The sequence below is a fragment of the Streptopelia decaocto genome, assembly GCF_964273445.1.
Source record: "Streptopelia decaocto genome assembly, chromosome: 2".
Lineage (NCBI taxonomy): Eukaryota > Metazoa > Chordata > Aves > Columbiformes > Columbidae > Streptopelia > Streptopelia decaocto.
Window position 1 is genome coordinate 144,740,863 of NC_138655.1, and position 24,898 is coordinate 144,765,760.

General features: G+C 41.3%; 2 protein-coding genes across 2 annotated transcripts in view; one reads left to right on the plus strand and one right to left on the minus strand.

The window, feature by feature from the left end:
* The window catches only part of LOC309435876 (uncharacterized protein C10orf67 homolog, mitochondrial), a gene marked incomplete at both ends in the record, with an annotated part of 33,336 nt that extends 26,784 nt beyond the window's left edge, over positions 1 to 6,552 (minus strand). Inside the window, 4 exon segments of the mRNA XM_082044618.1 lie at positions 4,468 to 4,515; positions 4,519 to 4,588; positions 6,435 to 6,462; positions 6,465 to 6,552. Of these exon segments, the coding sequence (XP_081900744.1) occupies positions 4,468 to 4,515; positions 4,519 to 4,588; positions 6,435 to 6,462; positions 6,465 to 6,552 (234 nt within the window).
* An 11,129-nt stretch (positions 6,553 to 17,681) lies between these two features.
* Positions 17,682 to 20,417, plus strand: OTUD1 (OTU deubiquitinase 1). The gene has a single exon (XM_082045520.1). It carries the CDS (start codon positions 17,889 to 17,891, stop codon positions 19,200 to 19,202), a length of 1,314 nt encoding a protein of 437 aa, XP_081901646.1. The 5' UTR covers positions 17,682 to 17,888; the 3' UTR covers positions 19,203 to 20,417.
* Positions 20,418 to 24,898: the final 4,481 nt, after the last annotated feature.

Here is a 24,898-nt window from a genome sequence, read left to right on the forward strand (position 1 = left end):
TAACATCTTTACTCTCTGTGAAGCCTTAATAAATCTTGTATTTTCTTTCTTTACAGAAGCTGCCCTTTCTTTCCCCGCTAAAGCCTAGCTTTTGCCTCCTAATCATCCACTTTAAGCCATGCAACATTCTTGAAACACGTATCATCTTCTGTCACTTGCCCAGTATTTTCAGCCTTCTGATCTCCTCTCACATCTTTTAAAAATTCCTCAGTCTCACAGTTCCTCAGATCTTTCCCACGAACTTTTCTCCTTTGCTTTACATTCCTCTGTCCTATTAGCTGAAACATCTACATGATTAATGCTGGTTTGGACTCATTCACAAGCGCACCTGTTCTCCCCTCCCTTCACATGTCTAGGAGATCACTCATTCTGTAAAACAAGAAAAAAAACAACAACAAAAAGAGATCTTTTCTCCTTCCAGGATACTAGATGGTTTTCTATATACTGAATCACAGAGTAGATGCTGCTAATATACTGTACACACTTCCCACTACATATCTGCACTTGACTGTACTATGTATATATAACAGTAGAATAATTATAGATAAATATTTGTACCTACTACCTGTCACAACTATCCACATAAATAGAAGTGGTTTATTGTCTTTTCTTTCTTTTTTTTTTTTTTTTTAATACTGACTTTGTTTGTCAAGAAGTACAAACTTGCATGTACTCCATTGTATGTGAGGGAAGGAAAATAAAATCTAAGTTCCGTCCTTTCAAATTGGGATTATTCTCACTGTTCCAATTCCATCCCGATAGGCAGTTTGTGGCACAGTCCCTAGAGGGCAGCAGAAAGCCACCGGCAGTGCCCACGGTTGGTCATGGCTCTCTATTCAGTTGCCAGGGAGCTCAATTACCCAATCTGTTCAAGGCATTTTCATTTATTATTGAACCAAACAGCATTTTACGCAATTACTATATTTCTGTCTTCTAACTGACCCAATCACAGACTGCATTAGAGCAAGTTCACCTCCATTTGCTGTGGATTGGTCATCCCTTCGATTGGACTTCTTTTGACTCACCTCAGTAACACAGAAAAGTAAGCACTGCCTGCACATTCGGGTCTAACCCTACACTGCTCAAGTATTTTGTAGTCAATTGTTTTTCAGTAGTCAAGAAACTAAAAACTCTGCAATTTTTGCTTTCTTCCACTGGTAGCTACTAAGGTAACTCATTCATGTTGTAGTAACTGATATTACACACCTAAAACTGTAGTCGAGTATGCGCGACTGCATACGGGGAAAAAACAATACTTGTAATAACAGTTAAATTTTTATGTGTTTGTTTTTTTTCTATTCAATATAGTTTAAATGCTTAGTCTTCATGAAAAACTCAAATACACCCTTCTCCATGTCTGAAGGGCAAAGCTATTCTCTATAATTACATTATGACATATTAATACTCAGACCAGCCATCTATTACAAAACCAAACCAAACAACTTTTATGTATTCTTCACTTTCATTTAGGAAAATTAAATGCTATCTAAGCTCTTGAACTTAAAAAAAATAGTAAGCTCATGTTCCTTTTCTATCATGTTTTTTTCTGCAATGACTTTTTTTTTCTTTTTTTCTTTTTTCTTTTTTTTTCTTATTGTTCATACCAGAAGCTTGAAACTGAGGTTTTATGCGTATTTCTCCCTTGTAGTGAGTGCTCACTAGTTGTTACATGATTGCCTAGGAATGTTAATGCTGGCATGGGCTGTGATTTACCACGTAAAGATCACTGACTATATATTTTCAAAGAAATACATGGTGAAAGAACTGTAAATAATTTATACACACAGGAAGTGTGCTACATTTCTTGCCTATTAATATACCGTTATAAAGTATTTTACTAGAAATAACCAGACTACAATTTAAGCTTTCCTAGTTGCTGTTGTTAATATGCCAAATACAATATAATCCACGTTCTGTTAATTGCAAATTTGCAAAAGACACCTTAGCAGTCACTTTTCAATCTATATTAGGCCTTTTTTTTATTTCCTTATTTTCAATACTTTTGTGGATTACTTTTCAATAAGTAAAATATTGTATCTCTCTGTGCAAAGAGGGTATATGAATGAGAACTGGCATCTAGTGAAAATGACACATAAGTGGATAAGAATTTTCCTCTTTACCCATTTATGTAAAAACTCAAGGTCTGTCAATCTATCATTTATATATTTACAAAGACTTTAAGCCTGCTCTTATTTTTTTTTCATATTATGCTTGAATTACGCTTTTGTAGATGAACAAATCTTGCTAGAGAGAGTGAATGAGATAAAAATAAAAACCTTAATATTATTTATTTTTACATACAAAGTACTGTTCAGGATGGCTAAATTCATCCACCTGAACACAAGCATGTAATGCATTTCTATGCTCGTTGGTCTGCAACGCTCACTGGGGCATGGGGCTCTACATCTGCCAGAGCTCACCGTGTCATGTTCATGCTTCGGACATCTCAGGCTGTCAGCAGGAGTTTCCATACGCAGAGTAAACCACCTAAATTTAGGTGTCTACGTAAGAACTAGGTAAGTTTCTGTTACAGGCAATGAAGTCAATGGAACCTGGCTGGGAGACACAACATGGGGCCAAAGGCAACCTGTCCCTTTCCAAAACCAGAGCCAGGGGCCAAGCAGCACATCTGGAGACATCCCCACTGACTAGAGACAGATGTGCACTGACTAGATGGGCAGCTTAGATGCTTTGCTCAAAGATACCCTCGTGAGACACCTAAATGTATATTTCTTAATCTGTGAGCTGATTCTCACCCCAAATAACAAATTTGGCTGCTAAATAAAGTATTGGGGAGCCTTCGATAATGAAAAGAAGAAATACTGCACCATAATGTTCTCTAATGAAACTAAAAATTATATTAATAAAACTCTACTTCTGCAGAACTAAGTATAAATTACAAAAATGTGCCAAAATGAACATATATTGCCATGTCAGAAGTATCAATGACATCTTTGTCACGTTTATTCTAAGTACCATCCCATTGTATCACTCCTGTGGATGATAAAAATTTAAAACCCACATTAATGAAACTGGAACTCATGAAATGGAAGATCTGAATATACAATATTAAACATGCATTTCAGTAGTCCCAGGCAAGGAAAGCATAATGAGAACTGACCCTCAATATAAATGTATTTTGTATCCAGATGCACAAAGTGTTCTCTGTTAAACTAAAACCTCCCCTCCCTAGACCTTCGGTATTGTGTATTTTAAAGATATTTTGATTCAGTATTTGACAAGCAGAGAATATTTATGCAGGAAAGATATTTAGCTTTCTCAAAAAATAACTAACTTAGGAACACTCGACTGTCTGCCAGATGGGAACTAGTCAGATACTGCAAAGGAGACTCACACATATATATTCAGTACACATACCAAAATGTAAACCTGGAAAGTGGTCAAAACTTGTTTATAAATCCTAATTCAACACTCTGTAAATTATTTTATGGTAAAAAGAATAAAAACCTCTGCATTTTACAAAAAGTGACAGAGGAATTGTTAAAGGAAATGCATTCTGCTTGCCACTGGCTCAAATGAGCAAAATACTCTGAAGTCTTTCAGGGATGAGAGGAAGAATGAGATATTGCTTCTAAAAATAGTACCAAAAGCATTTAATTTTAGTATTTATCTATATACACACACCATGTAAGAACCAAAAAGAAAAGTTTGTGGTTTTTTTTTCCCTAGGAAATTAACCTTTTTGAGCACATAACTGTTTGATATCCTGAAGCACCTCCCTTTGTAATTTGTAATACAGTAAAGGGACAGACATAAACACCTCATTGTGATGGAAAGGATCTTCCTCTGCAGGTCTCGAGGGGCACACATCTTTCATTGGCAATGGCTGAGGCATCTGTGTTAAGCAGACTGCACTGTGCCTCCTCGTGGACTGCACGCTCCCAAGTCTAAGCATTAAATTTCAGTGAGACGCTGCTTAAGAGACACATACAATTGTGCAAGAGTAGACAACACAATTTGTATCTTCTTTCTGATTTGCTTTTGTATGTGATTTGCGGAAGCACTGTGCTGTTTTTTTTAATCTCTTTCATCAGTTGTACGTGCTCTCCTTAGCTGTACTCATAACTGACATCAAGCAGGTATTAATGGAGCTGACAAGCCCACATTTATTTCCAGAGTCTCTCCCCTGTTAGATAAATTTAAGCCTTCAGAATTTTCACTTACATTTATATATTTTTTTACATTAAACAATGTTAATCCCTACATAACTTTTTCTGATTCAGATAGCCAAGTAATCCAGTCTCTAATTCCTGCCTCTAATTCATCTATCAATACGTGTATATTTTCCTATTTTGAAAATGGAAATTCCTACATTTAACTGAAATAGGCACATGAAGACAAAAACCAAAACTAATTTCTTAAGAATTTGACAAAACAGAGATGAGAATGACAAAACAACCCATTCTACAACATGAGGAAGATTGTTACGATACTTCCCTAATTTACCTTGATTAAAGCTTGTGTAGCAATAACTAGCTCCTTTAATTCTGGTATTTATTTGATATCTGTTCGTGTAGTATGATCTGTGCTGTCATATCCTATTTTTAAGTCATCCGAAACGCAAGGCCTGCGAAACCAGACAGAATTGAAAAAAAAACACTTGCAATATTACAGCATGTGTATTAATCAAGTTAATCAATCTTCTGTTAATAACGGAAATTCAGAGGCAAAGTGCCTATTTTTTTTAATAATTTCACTTATCTGACTTTTTTAAGATAGAGAATTTAAAAGAGCACAACAAACACATTAATAGTTTGCTTCTATGTTTGTTTCATGAAGACAAAAAATAACAAAAACTTATATGACATTAAACATTATGTTAAAGAACATAGAAGAAAATGCTAAAGAACAGGACATGTTCTTTCAGTAAATAGATTGTTTTCAGTGTTCTGTAGAGAAACATATTAGTCCAGAAATGCTGGACTGTAGATTCAGTTAGGAATCTACATTTTAGGAATCTAGATTTTCTGTCTAACTGATAAATTTGATTATTTTGATACTATGAACACAGTCTAAAAGACACTAAACATTGTTACATTTCTAATAAAAAAATAAGAGCATTGGACTGCAGAAATGTATTTTGACTTTGTCAAAATTCCTTTCTGTTAGAAATGGGATGTTGACAGAAAATTCTTGCCCAGGTCTACCTAATTAACTGGGAAATAAATAGGTTTAAAATTTTAATAGCATTCAATCAGAAGTGTTCTGAAGACCTCTTTATTCTGTGAATATTAAGATATATTCCAAGTATTCACAGCCCAGAAAGCCAGTCGTATCCTGGGCTGTGTCAAAAGGAGCATGGCCAGTAGGTCAAGGGAGGTGATTCTGCCCCTCTGCTCCACTCTGGTGAGACCCCACCTGGAGTCCTGTGTCCAGCTCTGGAGCCCTCAGCACAGGAAAGACATGGACCTGTTGGAGAGGGGCCAGAGGAGGCCACAAAAATAATCAGAGGGCTGCAACAGCTCTGCTGTGAGGACAGGCTGAGAGAGTTGGGGCTGTTCAGCCTGGAGAAGAGAAGGCTCCAGGGAAACCTTATTGCCACATTTCAGTACTTAAAAGGGGCCCGTGAGAAAGATGGGGCCAGACTTTTTACAAGGGTATGTTACAACAGCACAAGGGGTAATGGTTTTAAACTGAAAGAGGGTAGTTTGAGATTGGATATAAGGAAAAAAATTTTCACAATGAGGGTGGTGAGGCCCTGGAACAGGTTGCCCAGAGAGGTGGTAGATGCCCCATCCCTGGAAACATTCAAGGCCAGGCTGGACGGGGCTCTGAGCATCTTCTAGTTGAAGATGCCCCTGCTCATTGCAGGTGATTGGGCTAAATGACCTTTAAAGGTCCCTTCTACCCCAAAGCATTCTATGAATCTAAACTATTCCCTATCAAAGTATTAAGGATCATGAAGCTGTATTATCATTTCCAAACAGTTCTGTGCAATAGAACAGGAGATGTGAAACTCCTCAGCGATGCAGTTGTGACCCAGCTGTAAAGTTGTCCTGTAATGTGGACAGCACAGCACAGAAGTCTGAGTTACTATGGACTATGTAAACTTCAATATAGTGCACAAGTAGATTGCTCTCAATAGAAAGTACAAATAGATTCTTCCAAAACTGAGAGAAGCATGTACCCACTTACAGTCTGACCCCTGTCAGTGCCTGGAACAGCTGCAAAAAATCAGGAAAAGCAGATATTTAGATGAAAGCTCAGGGTACGATCACTCCAGGAACAAAGAGCAAAATTTAGGATGTGTCCTATGTCACGGTCCAAAGCACCGTGAAAGCGAGTCCTGTGAACACCGCCGCTGTCACTTGAGACCGAGTGGGAACCGCGCTCGGCCCGTGCCAGGATCTCGGCAGGACACCGCTGTACCCACCCGAGGAGGGGGTCACACCGAACCCGCCACCGCCCCTCACCGGTGCTCGGGCTCCGGCTCCTCCAGGCACACGGCAGCGCCAGCAGCTCCAGCGTCTTCGGGGCCAGGCGGCGGGCCCAGGGCCGCGGGCCGGCAGCCCCTGCCGGCGGGGCGCTCATGGCCGGCGCGCCAGACCCGACCGCCGCCGCTGCGGGACGCCGTCCGCGGAACCATGGCAACCGCCCCGCCCGCCGCGACACTTCCGCCCACGGGCGGCGGGAAGTGACGGATGACGGAGCCGGTGGCGGAGCCGGGGGGTGGTGGAGCCGGGCCCGGTGCTTCCCCCGGCCTGTCCCGCAGAAGCGCCGCCGCCTCCCGCCGGCCCCGCCACCAGGCTCCGCGGACGCCGCAGCCGGCAGCAGCGGCCGAGCAGGTGCCCGCCCCGAGGGGCGCAGGTTCTGCCCGGCAGCAGAACACACTTCATGCGTTCCTCCGATTTGCTGCCTGTCAAACTGCTACTCCGGAAATAATCTTTCTCGCCCCTTCTAGGTGCTTTTTCTCATTCAACACGTGTTAATCTACTTCAATAATCTCTTTTTCCCCACCTTCAGCCAACCTCCTCACCGCTACGAGCGTCTGGATAACTCAAGATTTCCTATTTAAGCTGAAAGTGCTGCTAAATTGGAAATTAAATAGTTAGGTCTTCACTGGAGAGTTCACACACCCCACGTAAATTATTATCAGGTCAACCTTTCCCCTACATCATGGTATGTTTCAGAGAATATTGCGTATAATGGGCACCCAAATGCAGCGACCCCCACCACACATTGACCATCCACCCCTCCCTCCTCCAGTCTGTTTGAAAACAGAGGTGAGATGTTCAGATGGGCTTTTAAAGCTACATAAGAATGAGAAGAAAATGTGGAGAAAATACAGGAACAGCAGTGTAGATGATGGGCATAGAAGAACAAAAAATCTCCGCTGAGGACTGCAAGCTAGGAGAAGGTGATGTCAAACATGAGTCTAAGCCATTGTGAGTGGTGTGTTTGCTTTCATTGTAATAACAAACTTGGGCTTTGACAGTCTAGTTCTCACATGGTTAGGAGAAAATAGTGCAATGACCAAAAGCTATGCATGATTCTCTCGTAACTCTCCCTTTATAGAAGTTCATCAGAGAGTACGGGCTGGCTGGAAAAACTACGAAGTTATCGATCTGTTTTTGAGTACATTATGTGATCTGTTTGACCTCAACAGCTATTAGCATTTGCACTGAAAATCATTTCAGCTCTACTTGAACTCAAGTTACACCTAGAGAGATGGCAAGCATTTAGTATCAAACGTCACATCAACACAACACAACTCTATAAATGTAGAAGCAAAATAATGACTTGGCTAATAGAAACTGTAAGGATTTTGAACAGGATGATTGCTTCTAATGGAGCTGAATTTTGTCAGGATTAACACCTACATCTGTTCAATATGATACATAATTATTATGGACCAGGTTAAAGACTTGTTTTCCTTTATCTGAAAGAATAACTCACCATTTGCAATATTTGGTCTTATGAGCATGGATAAAACCATCCCAGCCTCTGTGAAACTATGGAAGTGTCGTGGATTCATATGGCTTATAAAAAATAAAGGGCCTTTATTTTCAAGAATGAAAATAATTTTACTAATTGCACCTTTCATGCAAGCTCTGGCTGCTGCCTCGTATCATCCACAGAAGAATACGGAAAGCTATACCAATTGCCAAGATAAAATTAAATGCTAGATTTGTTCTTTTCCTTAAGTTCAAGCTGAAAAGGGGATAAACCACTGATCTCTTTATATTAGTGAAACGTAATTGGTAAGAAATTTAAGAAGTTGGATACACTAAAGGAGTCATCAATACATTCAAAAATGTTACTTGAATATAAAAAGGGAGATTTTATTCTTAAGTCATGTGCTGAGTAATAGTTTAAACTGATACTTGTAACATCAGTATTCCTCTCAGACGTTTTCTTTCTGTTTAAAAAAATGATAAGAGTAATTGAGTGAAAAGCAAAAATTGTTACTTGGCTTAAAAACACAGTTTGTAAAACTTGCTTTACTTTTCGGTCACTTTCCAACAATAAGTTTAGAGAAGAGTGCATTTTGGGTTGGGAAAAAGTCTGATTTGCCATTGAAAACAGAGAAAACATTTATTAACATAGGCTGTAGTGTGATGTGGCAAAAACTGCCAAAAAATTAGATCAAACTTTTATGACATGTAGGAATCAGATTACAAGTGAAGACAACTTGTTTTCTTAATCCCTTATATTACTTTGATACACAGGAAAGGAGCAAGTTGTATCCGTTAGAGGTTCTGATCAGAAGATTCGCATTTAAATTACTGATCAAAAGATTGACATTTATGTATGAACACTGAAAAACACTGAAAAAATCAACACTGTTTATGATATATATTGCATCCTGTGTCAGTTGTTTTCTTACTTTTTGATTACAGTCTCGTCTTAACTATTCTAACTACTATCTTTATGTTAAGTAGCTCAATGCTTCACACCCTAATTACCTACTGCAGTCATAATAATCATGTTTATTTAGAAATGTCTTTGCTGCCTAGCCTGGGCAAGGCCAGCTATTGATTCTTTTCAGATAATAATAACAAGTTATTTGTTTATAGTTTTCATTCACCAAATTCCCCTAAACTGATTTTGTGGTATTTTAACCCAGTTAGGAGCTGCTGAAAATGGATTTGGAATGGTACTGGTGCCAAATCTTAAAGAACAGTATCTATGGCATAATAAAATACTGCTTTTAACTCTGCAAAATCAGGTAGCTGCAATATTTGAAAACTAGATCCTATTTGCCTCTGATTTGTGTCCCATCTCCCCAGGAGTGCTGGGCTTCTGCTTTCTGTGGAGGGACCACTGTGGCACCACGAGCCAGAGACTGGGCTTCTCCACCAGCACCGCTCTGTCTCACCCTGGCTTCCCATGCAGCTTAGGTGAACTTGACCGCTAAGGAACTGATATTTATAGTTCCACGTAACATCTTTTTAAAACAAGATGCCCTTCTATTACTTAACTAAACCACAGTATTTAAGGTCTGTTATGTTAGAATGGAACAAGGAAGCTTCTGTGGCTGTTTCTGATGTGTCTGTTTGTCTCTTTGGCCTGGAAATGTTCACATTCCATGCCACAGTGGAACTGGCAATACGCAGTAAAGCTCCTTTCCCCTTTGGCTATCTCAGGTTATTCTAATTAGGATCATTTTACACATTCTGTCTCCTGTGACTGAAGCCATCAGGAGTTTATGTGGGGTCATACATTTCTGACTGAGTCTCCAAAGTAACCAGGTTCATGTGCTACCTGTTCTTAGTCCCATATTTCAGAGAAACAAGTTATTTTCTAAGTTAGAGTGGGTGACAATACAAGTATGACAATTAAAACCATACACGTTTCTGATTTTTCCTCATTTCCTCAGTGTCTGAGGGATGTTTGTTGACCTAAGAGAAATATAATAAATCTATTTTATTCTCTCTGGCTTTGTTGGAAAAAGTGAACAGATCTTCAGGCATAGAGATCCTTCCGCAAGTCTGATAAAGCAGCAGCAAACTTCAGAAGAGACAGTGGCTCTTTTTTAAAACCAATTACATTAATCACTCGGACAATTTGGAAGAAAAAACTGTAGCAGCACTTCAGATGAAAGCTGTATTTGCTGAGGGAGAGAATGACACATCATAAACCCCCAAGGAACAGAAATAAATAGAACAAAGAAGTGGGATGAGATTTGATTGCACATTAAGACCAAAGTCTTTACCAAGCTATTGCCCTCCTCTTGTCATTAAACCATGATGGTCCTCACGTTCTTAGGCCATCCTGATTTCACCATGCTGCTACTAGCATTTTGTTACCAGAATCCTGTCATAAAAATATTTGCAATTATGTCATATCTGAAAGCCAATGCCATGAGTCAAGGCTAAATTTTTTGATTGCCAGTTTGTATCCATTTCTTTTTGGCCCACGCTGCCCTTTAACTTAATGAGCTCCTCTCACTCCCTAGTATTTCATCTGTGATGTATTTATAGAGATCCCTTCTCAAGTTTCATTTGATAAAGCAAGCCAAGAACAGTTAGTCGCCTCTTGTTAGGCAGTCACCAGTGCCCTGAGCGTTTTAATTCCCCTTTACTCACGTTCCAGTCAAAATTCAACATCCTTGAGCAATGTTGACCAGAAATGCATATGGTATTCCAGATGAAGCCTCACAAGTCCTTCCTACAATAAATACTTATTTTGGATACATTCTCACCTGCTATATTCTAGGATCCTATTTATCCTTTTGAAAGCTACATCGCATCAGAAATGACACTGATTCTGCAGCTGAATAGCATGTGTGGGTCCTTCTCTCCTGATGGTTTCCCACAGATGAGATTCTGCTAATAGCAGAAATACTGACCTGCCACCAGGTGGATGGTCTTTCATTTGGCATCTAGTCACACACGTAGTTCCATCTCTAGTTTTCAGAGGTTTATCATATGATGTTTCAAGAATCTTTATTGTAGAAGTGCTGCTCAGCTCTCAGTCATTAGTGAAAGCCAGTAGCACACTAAGTGCCAGAGTAATTAATAAAAACATTGAAGTCAGTTCCAAGACAGATCTTTAAAGAACTCCACAAGCAGGTTTCTTTCAGTGTAATGATTCCTTTAAGTTCTCTTCTGTTGTCTCTCCCCTAGCCAGGCCTATCTCTACCTCTTATTTCTTGTTCTAATCCCTGTCTTCATTGGTTTGCTCATGGCTCATACTATCTAGTATCAGAAACTTTATTTATATACAGCACGATTAGATATACTCACCTTCCTGTAGTTATTTTATAAAAAATTCAGATAGATATGCACAAAAACCTCTGTTGAGTTGAAGGGTGCAGGTCTGATATAGTAAATTGATTATATTTGGGATTCTTGCTCTGAATTACTAATTGATTAATGCTTAATTTTCATAAAATTGTCCTTGCATATAAATCACAATTTCATTTTCATGTGTGGATAATGTAATTTATAACTAGTACTTCTTTATAAAAATGTCAATATTTCAATTATGCTTGAGTAAATATGGAAACTCTCAAATTAGAACTTTGAAAATGTTAAATCAGAAAAACAATTCCACACCATACACTTAGGTTTAATTATTGACACAGATGAGTAGGACAGCAGTCAGGACAAACAATGTCATACCTCCTCTCTAATGGCTCTACCTGCGTTATTTTTTCTCATTAGACAGTAGAGTTAAATAGTTGTGATCTGACCTTGCCGTCACAGTTAGCTCTGCAACGTGGATGGAAACAGAGCAGGTTTTTAATTGTGATGAGGTAAGTTCTCTGCCTACATTTCATCAGGGCGAGGACACGACTTGCTGAGCGGGTTGTGTAGCACATAACCACAGCCCTTTCCCACAGGAAGGACTTGGCAGTGGAACAACTAAGCTGGTTAATGTAATCATGTGCTATTCCGTGACTCTCAAAACACCAATGGCAAAATGTGGTTTTGTGCTACACTCGCCTCTCTGTGTGAAGCGGTGATTCCTCTTCCTGCTGCTTACTGATGGGCGAGAGCGGGAAAAACTGTGCATTGCAAGGCTGCAGAGAAGAGAGGGGATGGCACCCGCCTGGATGCCTTCCTGTGTAACCTCATGTAGGTGTTCCTGCTCCGGCGGGGGGATTGTACTAGATGATCTTTCGAGGTCCCTTCCACTCCCTAACATTCTGTGGTTCTATGATCACATCAGTCTCACTTTCCAAAGCCTTTCCATTGTGGGGCCACACATGGAAGTGATGGCTACTTGTCACCTCACTGGAGTATTTATTCATTTCAGGAGTAAGTAGTATTGCATCTTCTTTTCTACCACAGTTATTTTACACTTACAGTTTTTATCAAGATTAATCTATTAATAATATTTCCTGTAATTGTGAGTGGCAACTTCCTGCTTCTGCTGTTGCTGTGTTGCCCACTTCCCCTACCTCCTTCACAGTCTGTCCTTGCCAGAACTCTGTTCTGCTCTTGGTATTTGCCAAAAGAGCTACCTTCCTCTACCCTGAATTAGTTGTTAACCAACATGAAAGGGAAAGCAACTACTTAATTTCCCATAACTGATAACAAAATATAGACACCGTAAACACTTTAATATCTTGTCAGGTTTACCAAACTAGAGAAGATAACCCTTTCTAAATGTCATACATGTTATAAATCTTGTTTACATCATATTATTACCACTCTTTTTGTGTGTCAGAGAAAACAGCATTGTAGGTCACTTTTTTTTTCTGTAGCATCTTAATGCTTTATGCACAATGACCACCACATACGCCGTCTACACTTTTAAGCAGAAATGAGACACTTGAGCGGCATCATCGCGCACATTCAGAGACTGGCTCATCAAGTGGGATACCACCTGAGACCTTGAGATATGAGCAAATGTCTTTATCTATCACCAACAGCCCCTTTTCCACAAACTCTTGCCACATGATGTCATAGCGTGGGTTACATCTCTAATGACTAGTGCACCCATACAGTGCATAAGATTTTAATAAGATTTTAACGTGACTGGAGAGCAGAATCTGAACAACAAATCATAAGGCAAAGCTTTCTGAGACACAGACCTTGTTCTATGCAGCATATTCACACCTCAGAAGTGAGTGTGGATACAGTTTCTCTTCTTTTCATGTTAGTGGTACATTTGGGGTTGAATGAAGTAGGTAGTCTAGTTAATACCAACACTGAAGCCATCACAAGGCAACTGGTGCTAGGAGAAGAAAAAAGAGATGGGGAGTTGGAAAGAACAGAACTGGTTCTTTTGGCAGTGCTGTTGGCTTGTGACATCTTGATAGGTTCATTAACTATGAATAATTCACCTGCAACTTGGTAATTTTATGAAAGGAATGGAATATTGTATGATCACCTGCAGGAAACAGACGATAAAACTGATTATTCAGAAAGTTCTTTCTAGTTCCAGCTTATATGTATTTTCTCCCTGTATTGGAAGATCCTTGATATATACATTTTCTATTGATTTTTAAATTTTGTCCTTAGATATAGGACTTCAAATTATTAATAAAAATTAAACATTTCATTTTCAAAGTACATACAAAGGGCTATTAATTCATTACATACTTCAGTGAAAAATATTTTTGGCTGAAGGGCTGCTATGATAGCATAAAAAAAAAAAGCAGTGGAAATGCTTATTCAGTGTCATTCAATACATCGTTTAAGCTACCTTCTCCTCCCTCCTTCACTAACAAATGTTCCTGGTGATGTAATTAGCTTGTTCCTTCTATGAGAATCGTGTATCCATTACACATTAAAGTTAAAAGTAGTTCCACTCTTGGACATCTAGTTTTACGTCAGTGAATGCCACTGTTGTTCCACAGCTGTTTGTGTGATCATGGTTTGCCTTCTAAACAATCTAAACAATTCCTGGAATGTGCAGCGTAACCAGTGATAATAGTCAGGAGAAACTTCAACCACAGGAGATGTTTACACTTTATTACTACAGAGATTGTTTCCAGATCTATTCTGTATTAGAAAAAGGACTGCCCATTACCCTGTAATGGATGAACCAGAAGCCCAGGAATATCAGTCTATGAAGATGGGGAAAGGCATCTCCATGCTGTGTTCTCACTTTCCTAACCCCTCCAGTGCCTGTGAGGCCACAACATGCAGGCAAAAGTGACAGAAGTCGCAAATGCAGGAATATTCTGGAAGCAATCGGTGTGTCATGTTTTATGCAGGAGACACTAAAGCAAAGGTCAGTTTTCCCCAGGAATCAACAGCAGCTCTATATGCAGCTCAGAGAATATATGCAGCTCAGAGAAAGAGCAAAAAACATCTTCTGGTAGCAAAAGGCACCTAAGGCACAAGCACGCATCCCTGGCTTTTGTAGATACCCTTAGACTGAAGACATTCAAATTCTTCCTTGAAATCTCTTTTTCACAAGAACTGCATTCATGGCACTTAACCATTCCTCTCTGGAGCAGACCACAGTTTAGGCTGTTATTGTTAAACCCAGGTATCAGATACCTAAGAAAACGACCTTTTAGGTAAGTGCTGATTTCTAGTAACTGCTTGTGTGAAAGCTGAAAACTCGCTGTGACATGCTCGTGCTGCAGCAGTTCAGTGGGATTTTTGTCACTGATCACCCAGGGAGCCTGGATTGCCCCCAGGCCAAGTACGTGTGACCAACTTGGGGTGCTCAGCTATGGAAAATGTTGGTTACATTATATTGTCAGTATTTAATAACAACATGGGTAACCACACCAAGGTGAGGTTCTCTTTCCATTTACTTCACATGGGAGGTAATAAATATGTTAAAAGTAATATACTATTAACACTAAGACAGTGGTATAAATGTTTGTTGTGTCTCTCAGTTACCTAGTAACAGATTTTGATTGTGTTTTAACCTTATTAGCAAGCTTACTATGTGCATTTTAACTGAAAACATAGGATAGACATTATATCTACTTATAAATGAAAAGAGAATAAAAGAACAATCTATCTGCTACCTGTACCAAAAACTGCTGGCATATTTAGCATGTATTTCAGGATACTCCTTGGAGTTTTTTGTCTAGAATATGCTATAGCAGAGCATCAGAAAACCAACATGCTAGTAATTCAGGTTTACATAACAAATGTTTCCTTTCTTAAATGAAGCACTGCAAAGTGTTGTACCTCATTGTAACCAACAGTCAAAATTAAACAGCTGTGCATCCATTAATGTACCACTGTTCCAAATAACCTATGGTTTTAGAGAGGCAGAGCAGTCATTAGTGGAAGTTTCTGTAATATTCTAGAAGAAACTGCAGTACTGAGTATTCAAAATGCAGCACTCATAACAGGAGTGCTCTTATTCTGCTGGATCCACCTACTATTCTCTTAACAGTAAAAACTGCCTCTTTATCGCTCTCTCTCTGTTACCAGATTGTTTAAGACCTTAAACCCACTATCCTGTAGCCAGCTCTGGCCTTTACTAGTGGACAGAGCAATTCACTAAGCAAAACCACAGAGATACCTTATTTAAACTAAAAAAAAGTAGGCAGAGGACTGGCGAGCATGAAGTAATGCACATCTTTTATCATAATAACAATGAACAAACCCACTGGCACGTTTAAAACCCCCTAGGAGGGGGCATCTTCCAGTGATTTTACATTAAATCATCTATGAATATACACATTTTAACTTGGAAATACACCTTGTCCAGTTTTGACTAAGAAGTAAAACAGAAATCTTTCCTTTGCTCCAAGCCTTAATTTCAAGGAGAGAAGATTTCAATTTACTGCTATTTGATCAATATATATTCCTCTCTAAGCAATGATTAGTCCAGAAATAAAGACTCGCTGACTGATCTCACAAGCTATATTTAAAACAAAGTTCTGAACATTCTGAAATACAAGAGTCACTCTGTAATTTCAGAGCAGTTGTAATATCTTATCTCCCTGTAACAGGCTGCCAGAAATTCTCCTGCCTAATGCCCATCACCATTTGTTCTAAAGATATCAACTTTCTGGCTGTAGCAGGTAAGTCAGGACATTTGGGCTTTGATTCATATCTCTTTGATTCACACACCTCTGACATTTCCATTTTGGAGGCAATATAATGATTATAAATTTTTATTAAGAGGTTCCCAGTAATGCATGGAATTAGCTGCTGTATTTTATCTAGAATAAAAAAGGAGGATGTCAACACCATTCACATAAATATCCAGTTTTGAGCATGAAGGATTTCAGCGTTTTTCCTTCAACATGCCAAGTTAGCCGAGAGGATCAGAACATGTTTTCTTTGTAAAGAGAATGAAATTCCATATTGTGTTACTGGCACCCCTGGGAATCAGCTGCAGAGATTAAAGATACCTGGACCTGGATCCAAAAGACAACCAAGGCTCCAAAGAAACAATTATGTTTAACAGTGCAGTCTGTTGCAAGTGATCCTTTTAGTTACGTGTTTTTAATTAATGTAAATGGAACAAGTAAAAGAAATCTTTCAAAAAATCAGTATCAAAATAGCTTTTTGTTTGTTTGTTTGTTTCTAAGTTCTGCAATCTGCTTGGATTCCTAAAGCTTTTCAAAAAATATTTGGGACTATGGGATGGAATCCAGAACATTTAAAAAATATCACTCTGAAATTACATATATCAATACCTTTTTTAAAATTAATTTTCCATTTTGGTAGGAATGACTGTGTTAATGTTTGATCATAGTGTAAACTAGTGCTTCTTGGTCAGCATGCCTGTCAGAACATAATCAAATCCAGTGTGTACAGATAACCTCATCGTTCATGGACAAAGCGTGAGATATGATTTTATTTATACCACAGCTAGTGCTAAAAGACATAGCTTAATTTAAAGACATCTCAGGCATTAATAAACCAATTATCCATGATCTTTGTAAGACCTACATTTCAAATCTGGTCTCTCCTGTTATTTTGTGATGATTAATGTAATATTTTTAATGCATGCATGTACTACATTTTGTCAAGCAGGATTACAGGTGGACAAATAGCAGCTTGTGCCAGTGATTGTCAGAAAACTAATGAATATTATTACAAATTATGAATCACTACATTGATTATGCGCAGACAGAAGCATCATTCCTTGTCAACAATAACATGGATACAACACAGTCAACTGTAGGCCCATCAACTCAAATGATTTATACTTGATGGTCAAGTGTAAATATCACACTACCCGGCTGACAAATTGTCTCATGAGAAATTGCTGTAGCCACTTTCTGCAACACTTCCCAGGTCGGCCCCGAGAACACGAGTGTGGGTGTTCGATAACGTCCCGTTATCAAACCGTCCCACAGTCAGTCCCGAGCCCAGCACAGCACTGCCGTGCCGCCATGGCCGAGCGGGCCCTTCTCCCCGACACACCCCTCCGCCCGAGGCTGCCGTTCCCACCGCCTCCCGCGCCTCCCTCCGGCAGCCCCGCCACAGCCTCGGCTACGGAGCGCGAATTCCCCGGCACCGGCTCGCAGGCGGCGGGGCTGAAGCAGACGAGGGAAGCCGCTCCCACACCCGAGAGCCCAGGCCACGCCAGGCCCTCCCTAGGAATCGCGGGAGTGGAACCCCGGGCCCGGCGCCGCTGAGAGACGAACCGCCCCGTGTCACAGACTCGGGCCCGCCCCCCGCATTCCAGCGTGCCCGGGCGCTGAGGTAAACACGGGCGCGGCCCCGCCCCGGCCCGGCCTCCGCCGGCAGCTTCCAGAAGGGCCTGGGCGCTCGGCCGCGCGCGCCCGCGGAGGGGCCGGGCCGGGCCGGGCCGGGCCGGGGGGCGGCGCGGCCGCGCGGCGCTGGTGGCGCAGTCGGAATTGCCGCCGCGGGGCCCGGCCGGCAGCGGCGCGCAGGGGCGGGGCGGCGGGGGTGATGCCCTTGTTTATTTTTACCCGGGCGGCTCATCCCCTCCGGCAGCCCCAGCGCGGCCCCCACCGCCGCTCCCCGCCCCGGCCCCGACGGCGCCGCCTATAAAGCGCCGCCCGCGGGGAGCCGAGGATGCAGCTCTACAGCTCCGTGATCACCCACTACCCGGCGGGCGGGACGGCCGCAGCAGCCGCCGCAGCACCGCCGAGCGCGGCCGGTGTCTTCAAGGTCTCCCTGTCGCCGGGACCCTCCTCCGCTGAGGCAGCGAGCGCCGCCGACGCCGCGGGCCCGAGCCCGACCGCTGAGAGCCCCGCCAAGGACAGCTTCGTTCCCGGGGCGGGAAGCAGCAGCAGCGCCGCCGCCATGCCCGCCTTCTCCTCCTGCCTGGAGGTGATGCCGAGCGGCCCCGCGGCGGGCCCCGGCAGCCGGCCCGCGGGCGGCCCGCAGTACAGCTCCTGCGCGCAGGTCACCGTGAGCCGCCGCCGGCCGCTGGAGCGGGTCGTGCCCATCCGCATCGTGCAGCGAACCGAGGCCCCCGGCGAGCTGGTGCCGGCCTCGCCCCGCAGCCGCGCCTGGCTGGAGGGCATCCTGGAGAGCATGCGGCAGGCCGGGGGGGACGGCGAGGCCGCCGCTCTGCCGCCGCCCCCCGAGGAGCCCAGCAACCGCAGCCTGCGCCTCAGCGAGCACTGCCAGGCGCTGCAGGCGGCGGCCGCCGGCGCCCAGCCCGGGCTGGTCCCCGGCTGTCGCCCCGCGGAGGGGAGCCAGGCTCAGCCCGGCGCCGGGCCCTCGCCCGGGGAGGAGGAGGAGGACGGAGCCGGCCCCGATGCGCGCAGGGGGCCGGGTAGCAGGCCGGAGCGCAGCGAGAAGCTGGCGCTGTACCTGGCCGAGGTGGAGAAGCAGGACAAGTACCTGCGGCAGAAGGGCCGGTTCCGCTTCCACATCATCCCCGACGGGAACTGCCTCTACCGCGCCGTCTGCAAGGCGGTGTACGGGGACCAGCGGCTGCACAGCGAGCTCCGTGAGCAGACCGTGCACTACATCGCTGACCACCTGGACCACTTCAACCCCATCATCGAGGGAGACGTGGGCGAGTTCCTCATCGGCGCTGCCCAGGACGGGGCCTGGGCTGGCTACCCGGAGCTGCTGGCCATGGGGCAAATGCTGAACGTGAACATCCACCTCACCACGGGCGGCCGGCCCGAGAGCCCCACCGTTTCCACCATGGTTCACTACCTGGGGCCCGAGGACCCGACACGGCCCAGTATCTGGCTGAGCTGGCTTAGCAATGGGCACTACGATGCTGTGCTGGACCGTGTGTGCCCCAACCCAGAGTACGAGGCGTGGTGCAGACAGACTCAGGTACAGCGCAGACGGGATGAGGAGCTGGCCAAGTCCATGGCAGTGTCCTTGTCCAAGATGTACATTGAGCAGAATGCTTGCTCTTGAGACCACCTGGGCTGCAGGCTGGGAGCTTTGCTGCAGGGACAGAGACAGACAGAAGGTGTGCTGGCTGTGATGGTGATGCCTTAAACCTTAATGAAGCAGCAGCACCCCAGATGGACAAGGACTGTAGATTGTGGGGGATAAATACAAACATGTTTGTAATATTCTGTTGTAAAAACTTAGCCTCAGATTACTTGCAGGCAGATTCTTCATGTATGTTTGTGTCTTCCCTCTCCACTGTCTCTATTTTCTATAAGAATGTATTTTTTGCACAATATTTTTAAACTGTTACCTCCATCCTCTACATCTTACATTAGTATCTGGCTTTCAGCTGTACAGCCAAAAACGTTTGTAATCAGTTTTTGTAAATAAGGCTTATGATGTAACAGCTATTTTTTGCTGTGTTTTTTACCCATAAACCTTATATTTTTACCAGATGAAGTTGATGTCAAACTGACCCTCTCTAGTTGACGGAAGCAGTGTGGGTACCTTTTTGCAAAACTAAAACAATGGTTTTTGTGAAAGTGCAGCAAAGTATGAACTGACTGCTTTTCAAAACAGTTGCTTTCTCTGCCTGGAGCACAGAACAGGTCCTTTGAGCCAGTTGGAATGCAGCTAGAGATGAAGAGTACAGGGAGCAATTGACTCTTCTGTATTTAATTATTGTTTTGAGTAAACTGGCCTCCTGTTGCCTTGTTGGCTCACCCTCTGCTCCATTTATATTATTTATCTGTAATAACAGAATATTAACTTGCAATAGAATGTTGTGACTAGATAATAGTCTCCTGCTTTGGCAATAATTGCCTTGGCTGCACCTCGGTGTTTGTGTTCTGGTTTCTGGGGTTATGGTGTTTTTTGTGTAAGCCCTGCTTCTTTTTTTTGGCACTGTTGTTGCACCAACAAAACATTATCTGATCACAACGTTTTATTCACTTGACATTTGCTAATCAAGAAATCAGGAATGGCGTTTTACACTATGGTTTAAAAGAAAAAGTATTTAAACTGAGATTTGTATGGTTTGCTGGGTCAAACATTTAAATGTTTCCAATCTAAGTTCTGTCTCTTCTACTTTCTGATTAACCTGTTAGATATATTTATTAAGTAATGCAGTTTGTACTTTTTTATTTTGTAATATATTGTGATTTTTGGGATTTATACTGTATTTGTATAATAGGAATATTCACAGCTAAAATGGAATGAATAAAGAATATAATTTTACTTGTGTGTTGGGGTTTTTTTTGTTGTTTTTCTACGCTTTGTATTCTTCTTGTAGTGAAGAACTGCTGTTGGGTTCCCAAGGCCCTTTATTTAGCTCCTCTGCCTTAGTTTCCTTAAGTGGGAAGAAGAGGCATGGTACTTCACAAATGTGAACCACTGGTAATTCTGGTGTCTCTGAATATGTGAAGGAAAAGCATTTAAACACAATGGAATAGCTGTAATTCTTGTATAATTATAAAAGATCTTACCACGTCTTTGCCAATGAGAAACATTTTTGTGTGTTACGCCTTAGGAAATGGGTTCCCTTGTGTAGTGCCTGGCTGGTTGTGATGAACTAGCTCTGCTGGGCCTGGGCCTGGGCTTGGGCTTGGACTTGGGTGACTGGGAATCTCCATTCTGCAGCCAGTCGCAACCCAGTTTTGGATTTGCCTTGTCACCAGCGATACCTCAGCAACCCTCTTCTTGCTACTTGAGTAGAGGTAATGTCATAAGGAATTGCAGCTTTGTTCTCCCCTTGCAAGACTGAAAAGCTTTGCAAGTTGTTAAACAGTACTGTGTGTGCATTACAGATCTAACTTCCCCTGATCTCTAGAAATACTAAGCCATCCTTAAATGACAGAAGGGTACTGGGTTAAAATTAGGATTAGAAATGAACTAAGTATCTGAAATGGAGCAGTCTTAATTGAGCACACTTGCAATGAAGAGCTGCAGGATTGTGTGTGTGTTTATACCGTTAAATATACTACGTATATTTATACTGCTTTATGGGATGCAAAGAGTAATTTACAAAAATTTATTATGTTACTTCCAAAATATTGGTAAATACCGGTGATGTTTTTCTCAATTTTCTTCACACACAATCATGCTTTTTCTTCAAAGGTCAAATACTAGTGGAAAAAAACAGTCTTGATAGTCTACTATTGCTAAACTTTATCAAAACTCTCAGAAGCTGAGTTCTGAGGTGAGAGTAAGACAAAGATGCAGACATGGATGTATTAATGAGGAACAGAGGTGGTGGATGAGGAAAACAGTTACTCAGGTGGCTGTAAGCACAAAAACTTTAATGCAGCATCACTAAATATCACCGATGTGTTTGACTTATTAAAAACTCTGTATCCAGACTGCTTAGGTTTTTGAGTTGGATATGATGAATTCATTCAAATTTGTCAATATCCTAAACTTAAAAAAATTCTTTTAGGTCTTTTAAAATTACAATTCTCAGCTATATCATGAATTGTGATTACAAATTTTGTGTTTTATGGCGCAAACCTCAAAAACTCTAATAGAGTAAGGTAAGCAAAGAAGAATTGATATTGTATAGTGTTCAACCTGTGAAACATAATTTGTATTAAAATATCAACAAAAAAGTATGTTAAAAATGAACAGCACAGAACCCTAGGATGAGTTCCCACAGGGTTCCTCAGTGATTTTGATGCTACTTTATGAGTCACTGGAGCATGCAGATAACTTTAGGAAATTGGAAACAAATAGGTTACTTGTTGAACTGATTTGCAGAGACATTGTGTATGGCTGAAGCATGTAATAAGATACTTGGTTTTGCAGGTTGTATTATATACTGTATCTATTCTAAAAGGAAATTACAAAAGTGTCATGTCAGATGTTTCAGACATGTTGAAAGTAAAAACTTTTTTTAATAGCTCTGGTGTTTGAAGTTCTGCTAAGAGACTGAGTTCAGACGCAAGCTAGTGGTGTCTTGCCCAAGTAGCAGTAGAGGCAGTTTTATAGGGTAGTTTATAGAGGCAGCGATCCCAACGTGAACCAAGCTTTACAAAGCTGCTTGCAGCATTGTCACTTGCCCCCAGCAAAAGCACAAGTAGATGCAAGTTTTCCCTTACTGTCCCCCTGTTCAACAGTTCCAGTAACGGGGGAAGGACAAATATTGTCCTTGCTCATAATTTCAGTACCCAATTATTTTGACCTTAGCTAATCACTTGCATAACCCAGCTAATCCTTAGACCTGCCTGGGGACGTTGGTCAACAGACTCTTTATTATTGGCAATAAGTGAGAAGGAGAGCTTGATTTTCAGTATTTGGTTGTGTGGTCCTTAAGTCAGGTGGAAAATGCTTTAATTCTAAACTGAGCAAATGGGAACTGACTCCTCATTGACATGGAACTTTCTGATGCCATCTTTGCTTGTATTTTATGATGCAATTATGAATTAGATCATGCATGGATGCTTCAGTTCAGGAGTTTCTTAGGTTGCCAAGAATATGTCATTCTCTCACTAAACGTGCAGTGGATACGTTAGATTTTTAATATGTATTGAACAGACTCTGTTACACAAAGCAAGGCTTGGAAGAACTGAATTTGTTTGTATCTACAATGAATGCGTCCCACAGTAAGAGTGGTGGGCAAGTCCAAAAGGGAAGATTTATTTAAGTTAATAGTGTCTGAATCTGCAGCCTTCTAGCACAGTTGAGCTGTGTGAAGGGTGGCACCTGCAGTGAAGAAAACTATTGTAGGACGGGAGGGTCGCTGGGGGGAAAGCTGGAGCCAGGAGATGGTTATGAAGGGCACAGGTTGTCCTCCATCCCATCATCTCCTGTGTTGACCCATGTCCCAAGTGTGGGGAGATCCCGACTTGCTGTGATGGGCCCTGCTCTGGTGACAGTGTGCATCAGGCTCACTGGTGCTGCTCATTGGTGTTTAGCTACCAAGTTCTTATCCTGCCAAGCTTTTGGGGGCTGCAAATGAAAGAAGGGATGCAACACTCTATCTCAGAAAAAAATGAACAGAATTTCATTTTCAAAGACACAGGCATTTTTCTTGCTTGTGAGCTTTTGTTGCTAAGTATCCACGGGGTAAAGCATAGTTGAATATCAAAACAGTTTGCAAAGACAAATATAATTTAAAAAATCACATAAAGCACATGTTAGCAGCTTTTTGAGGCTCCAATAGTGTTTGAAATATCTTTTAAAATTAATCCCTAGTTTCATTATCTAGACCATGTTATTTTCAGAAGTACAAGGATCCAGCATTTTTCCTGCATATAACTTCTATTTTTTGCTGAGTGTAAAACTTCATTTTTCAGCTATTCAACTAACCAACATTTCTGGGAAACAAACCCCTGTGGTTTCAGATCTCTGGGTGGGATTTGAGATTTAGTAAGCTCCATCAATTTAGCCTAATATGGCTAAGAGCAATACTTCTTCCCATCACTGATGCAGTACTCAAGTTTAGATGGCTGCTTTTAGAAAGAACATGATCTTTAGCACTCCAACCAGGCTTCTTTTGATATTTTTAGAGAGAGTCTCTGTGGTCAAAATGTATTCCTTCTGTAAATAAATAATACAGTACATATTACATCTAAATTGTCTGTTTTCCATATGACTTAAAGATTGAGCATTGACTGAGCAATTAAGTAATTAACTAAGTTGTTTATATAACTTGTTTGCTTTCCTCCCAAACTTTAGCTCCACTGGATTAGGTTACTCACAGGGACTGACCTTGCTTTTAGTGTCTTAAGGTGAGGGCGATGACAAAGATATTGTCTCATTAATTATTGAAATAATTTGTATTACTCATGCAAACCCTACCTGCAATCTTTTAATTCCTTTTCATTTTATCTTTTATTGATTGTCAATTATTTGCCCGTTCAGTTTTAACCTTGGAAACTAGCTATGCTGTAAAGCAAATCCTGATTAACTTTAACCTGATTAACTGAAGACATTTGAATGAGTTTAGAAGTTGACAGCCGTTTTGCTGCTTATGCATGACTGGAGGGAAAGGTAATGCCCAAAATGAAGCAGTTGTGAAAGTACTTGCTTTGCTCTGAAAGGTGATTATATCAGCTTATAAATCAGCATTTTGACTGCTGATCTAAAAGCTTTAATGCCCTTGTATTTATTGTTTCTTAATAATAAAGAAATAATGTTATCTCACAGAATGTTATATTTTTTTTCTAAACTGAGAGCAATACAGGTGGATTTTAAAAAGAAAAAAATGTTCTGCTATTAGGAGCCAGCAAATATTTACTTTTTTTTTTTTTTTTTTTTTTTTCATTTATTTCCCACTATGTCCCGTATCCAGGGAAAAAAAAAAAAACTTATTTAGTTTTAGGTAAGGAATGTTTGTGCATGTGACATACATCCTTCCTGAACTGGTAAGCTGAATATATGTAGAATAAGACCTTTTACATTGGATTTATACCCATAAAAGTGGTGAATAAGAAGTTTCCTTGGCTAAATGACTGTCTTTCATACTGTAGAACACTTAGCACAACAAAGCTGTAGTCCCACTGGGACTTTGATGAGGATCCGTATCACTAACAGCACACGCTTCACAGATATCTGAAAACTTCATCTCTGTTTCATTTTTTTTTGGCATGCAGCTTATCTGGCTGATCAGGAAGTAAATATTTATGGATGTTTTCTAAATTAGGTAGATGTCCTTTTGTATATACATTTGTATAAACATTTGCATGAATGTGATTCCTAGTAGATTACCTTTTTTCAGCTAG

Coding starts and splice junctions, on each gene's coding strand:
- OTUD1 (XM_082045520.1), top strand. CDS start 17,889: ATGCAGCTCTACAGCTCCGTGATCACCCACTACCCGGCGGGCGGGACG.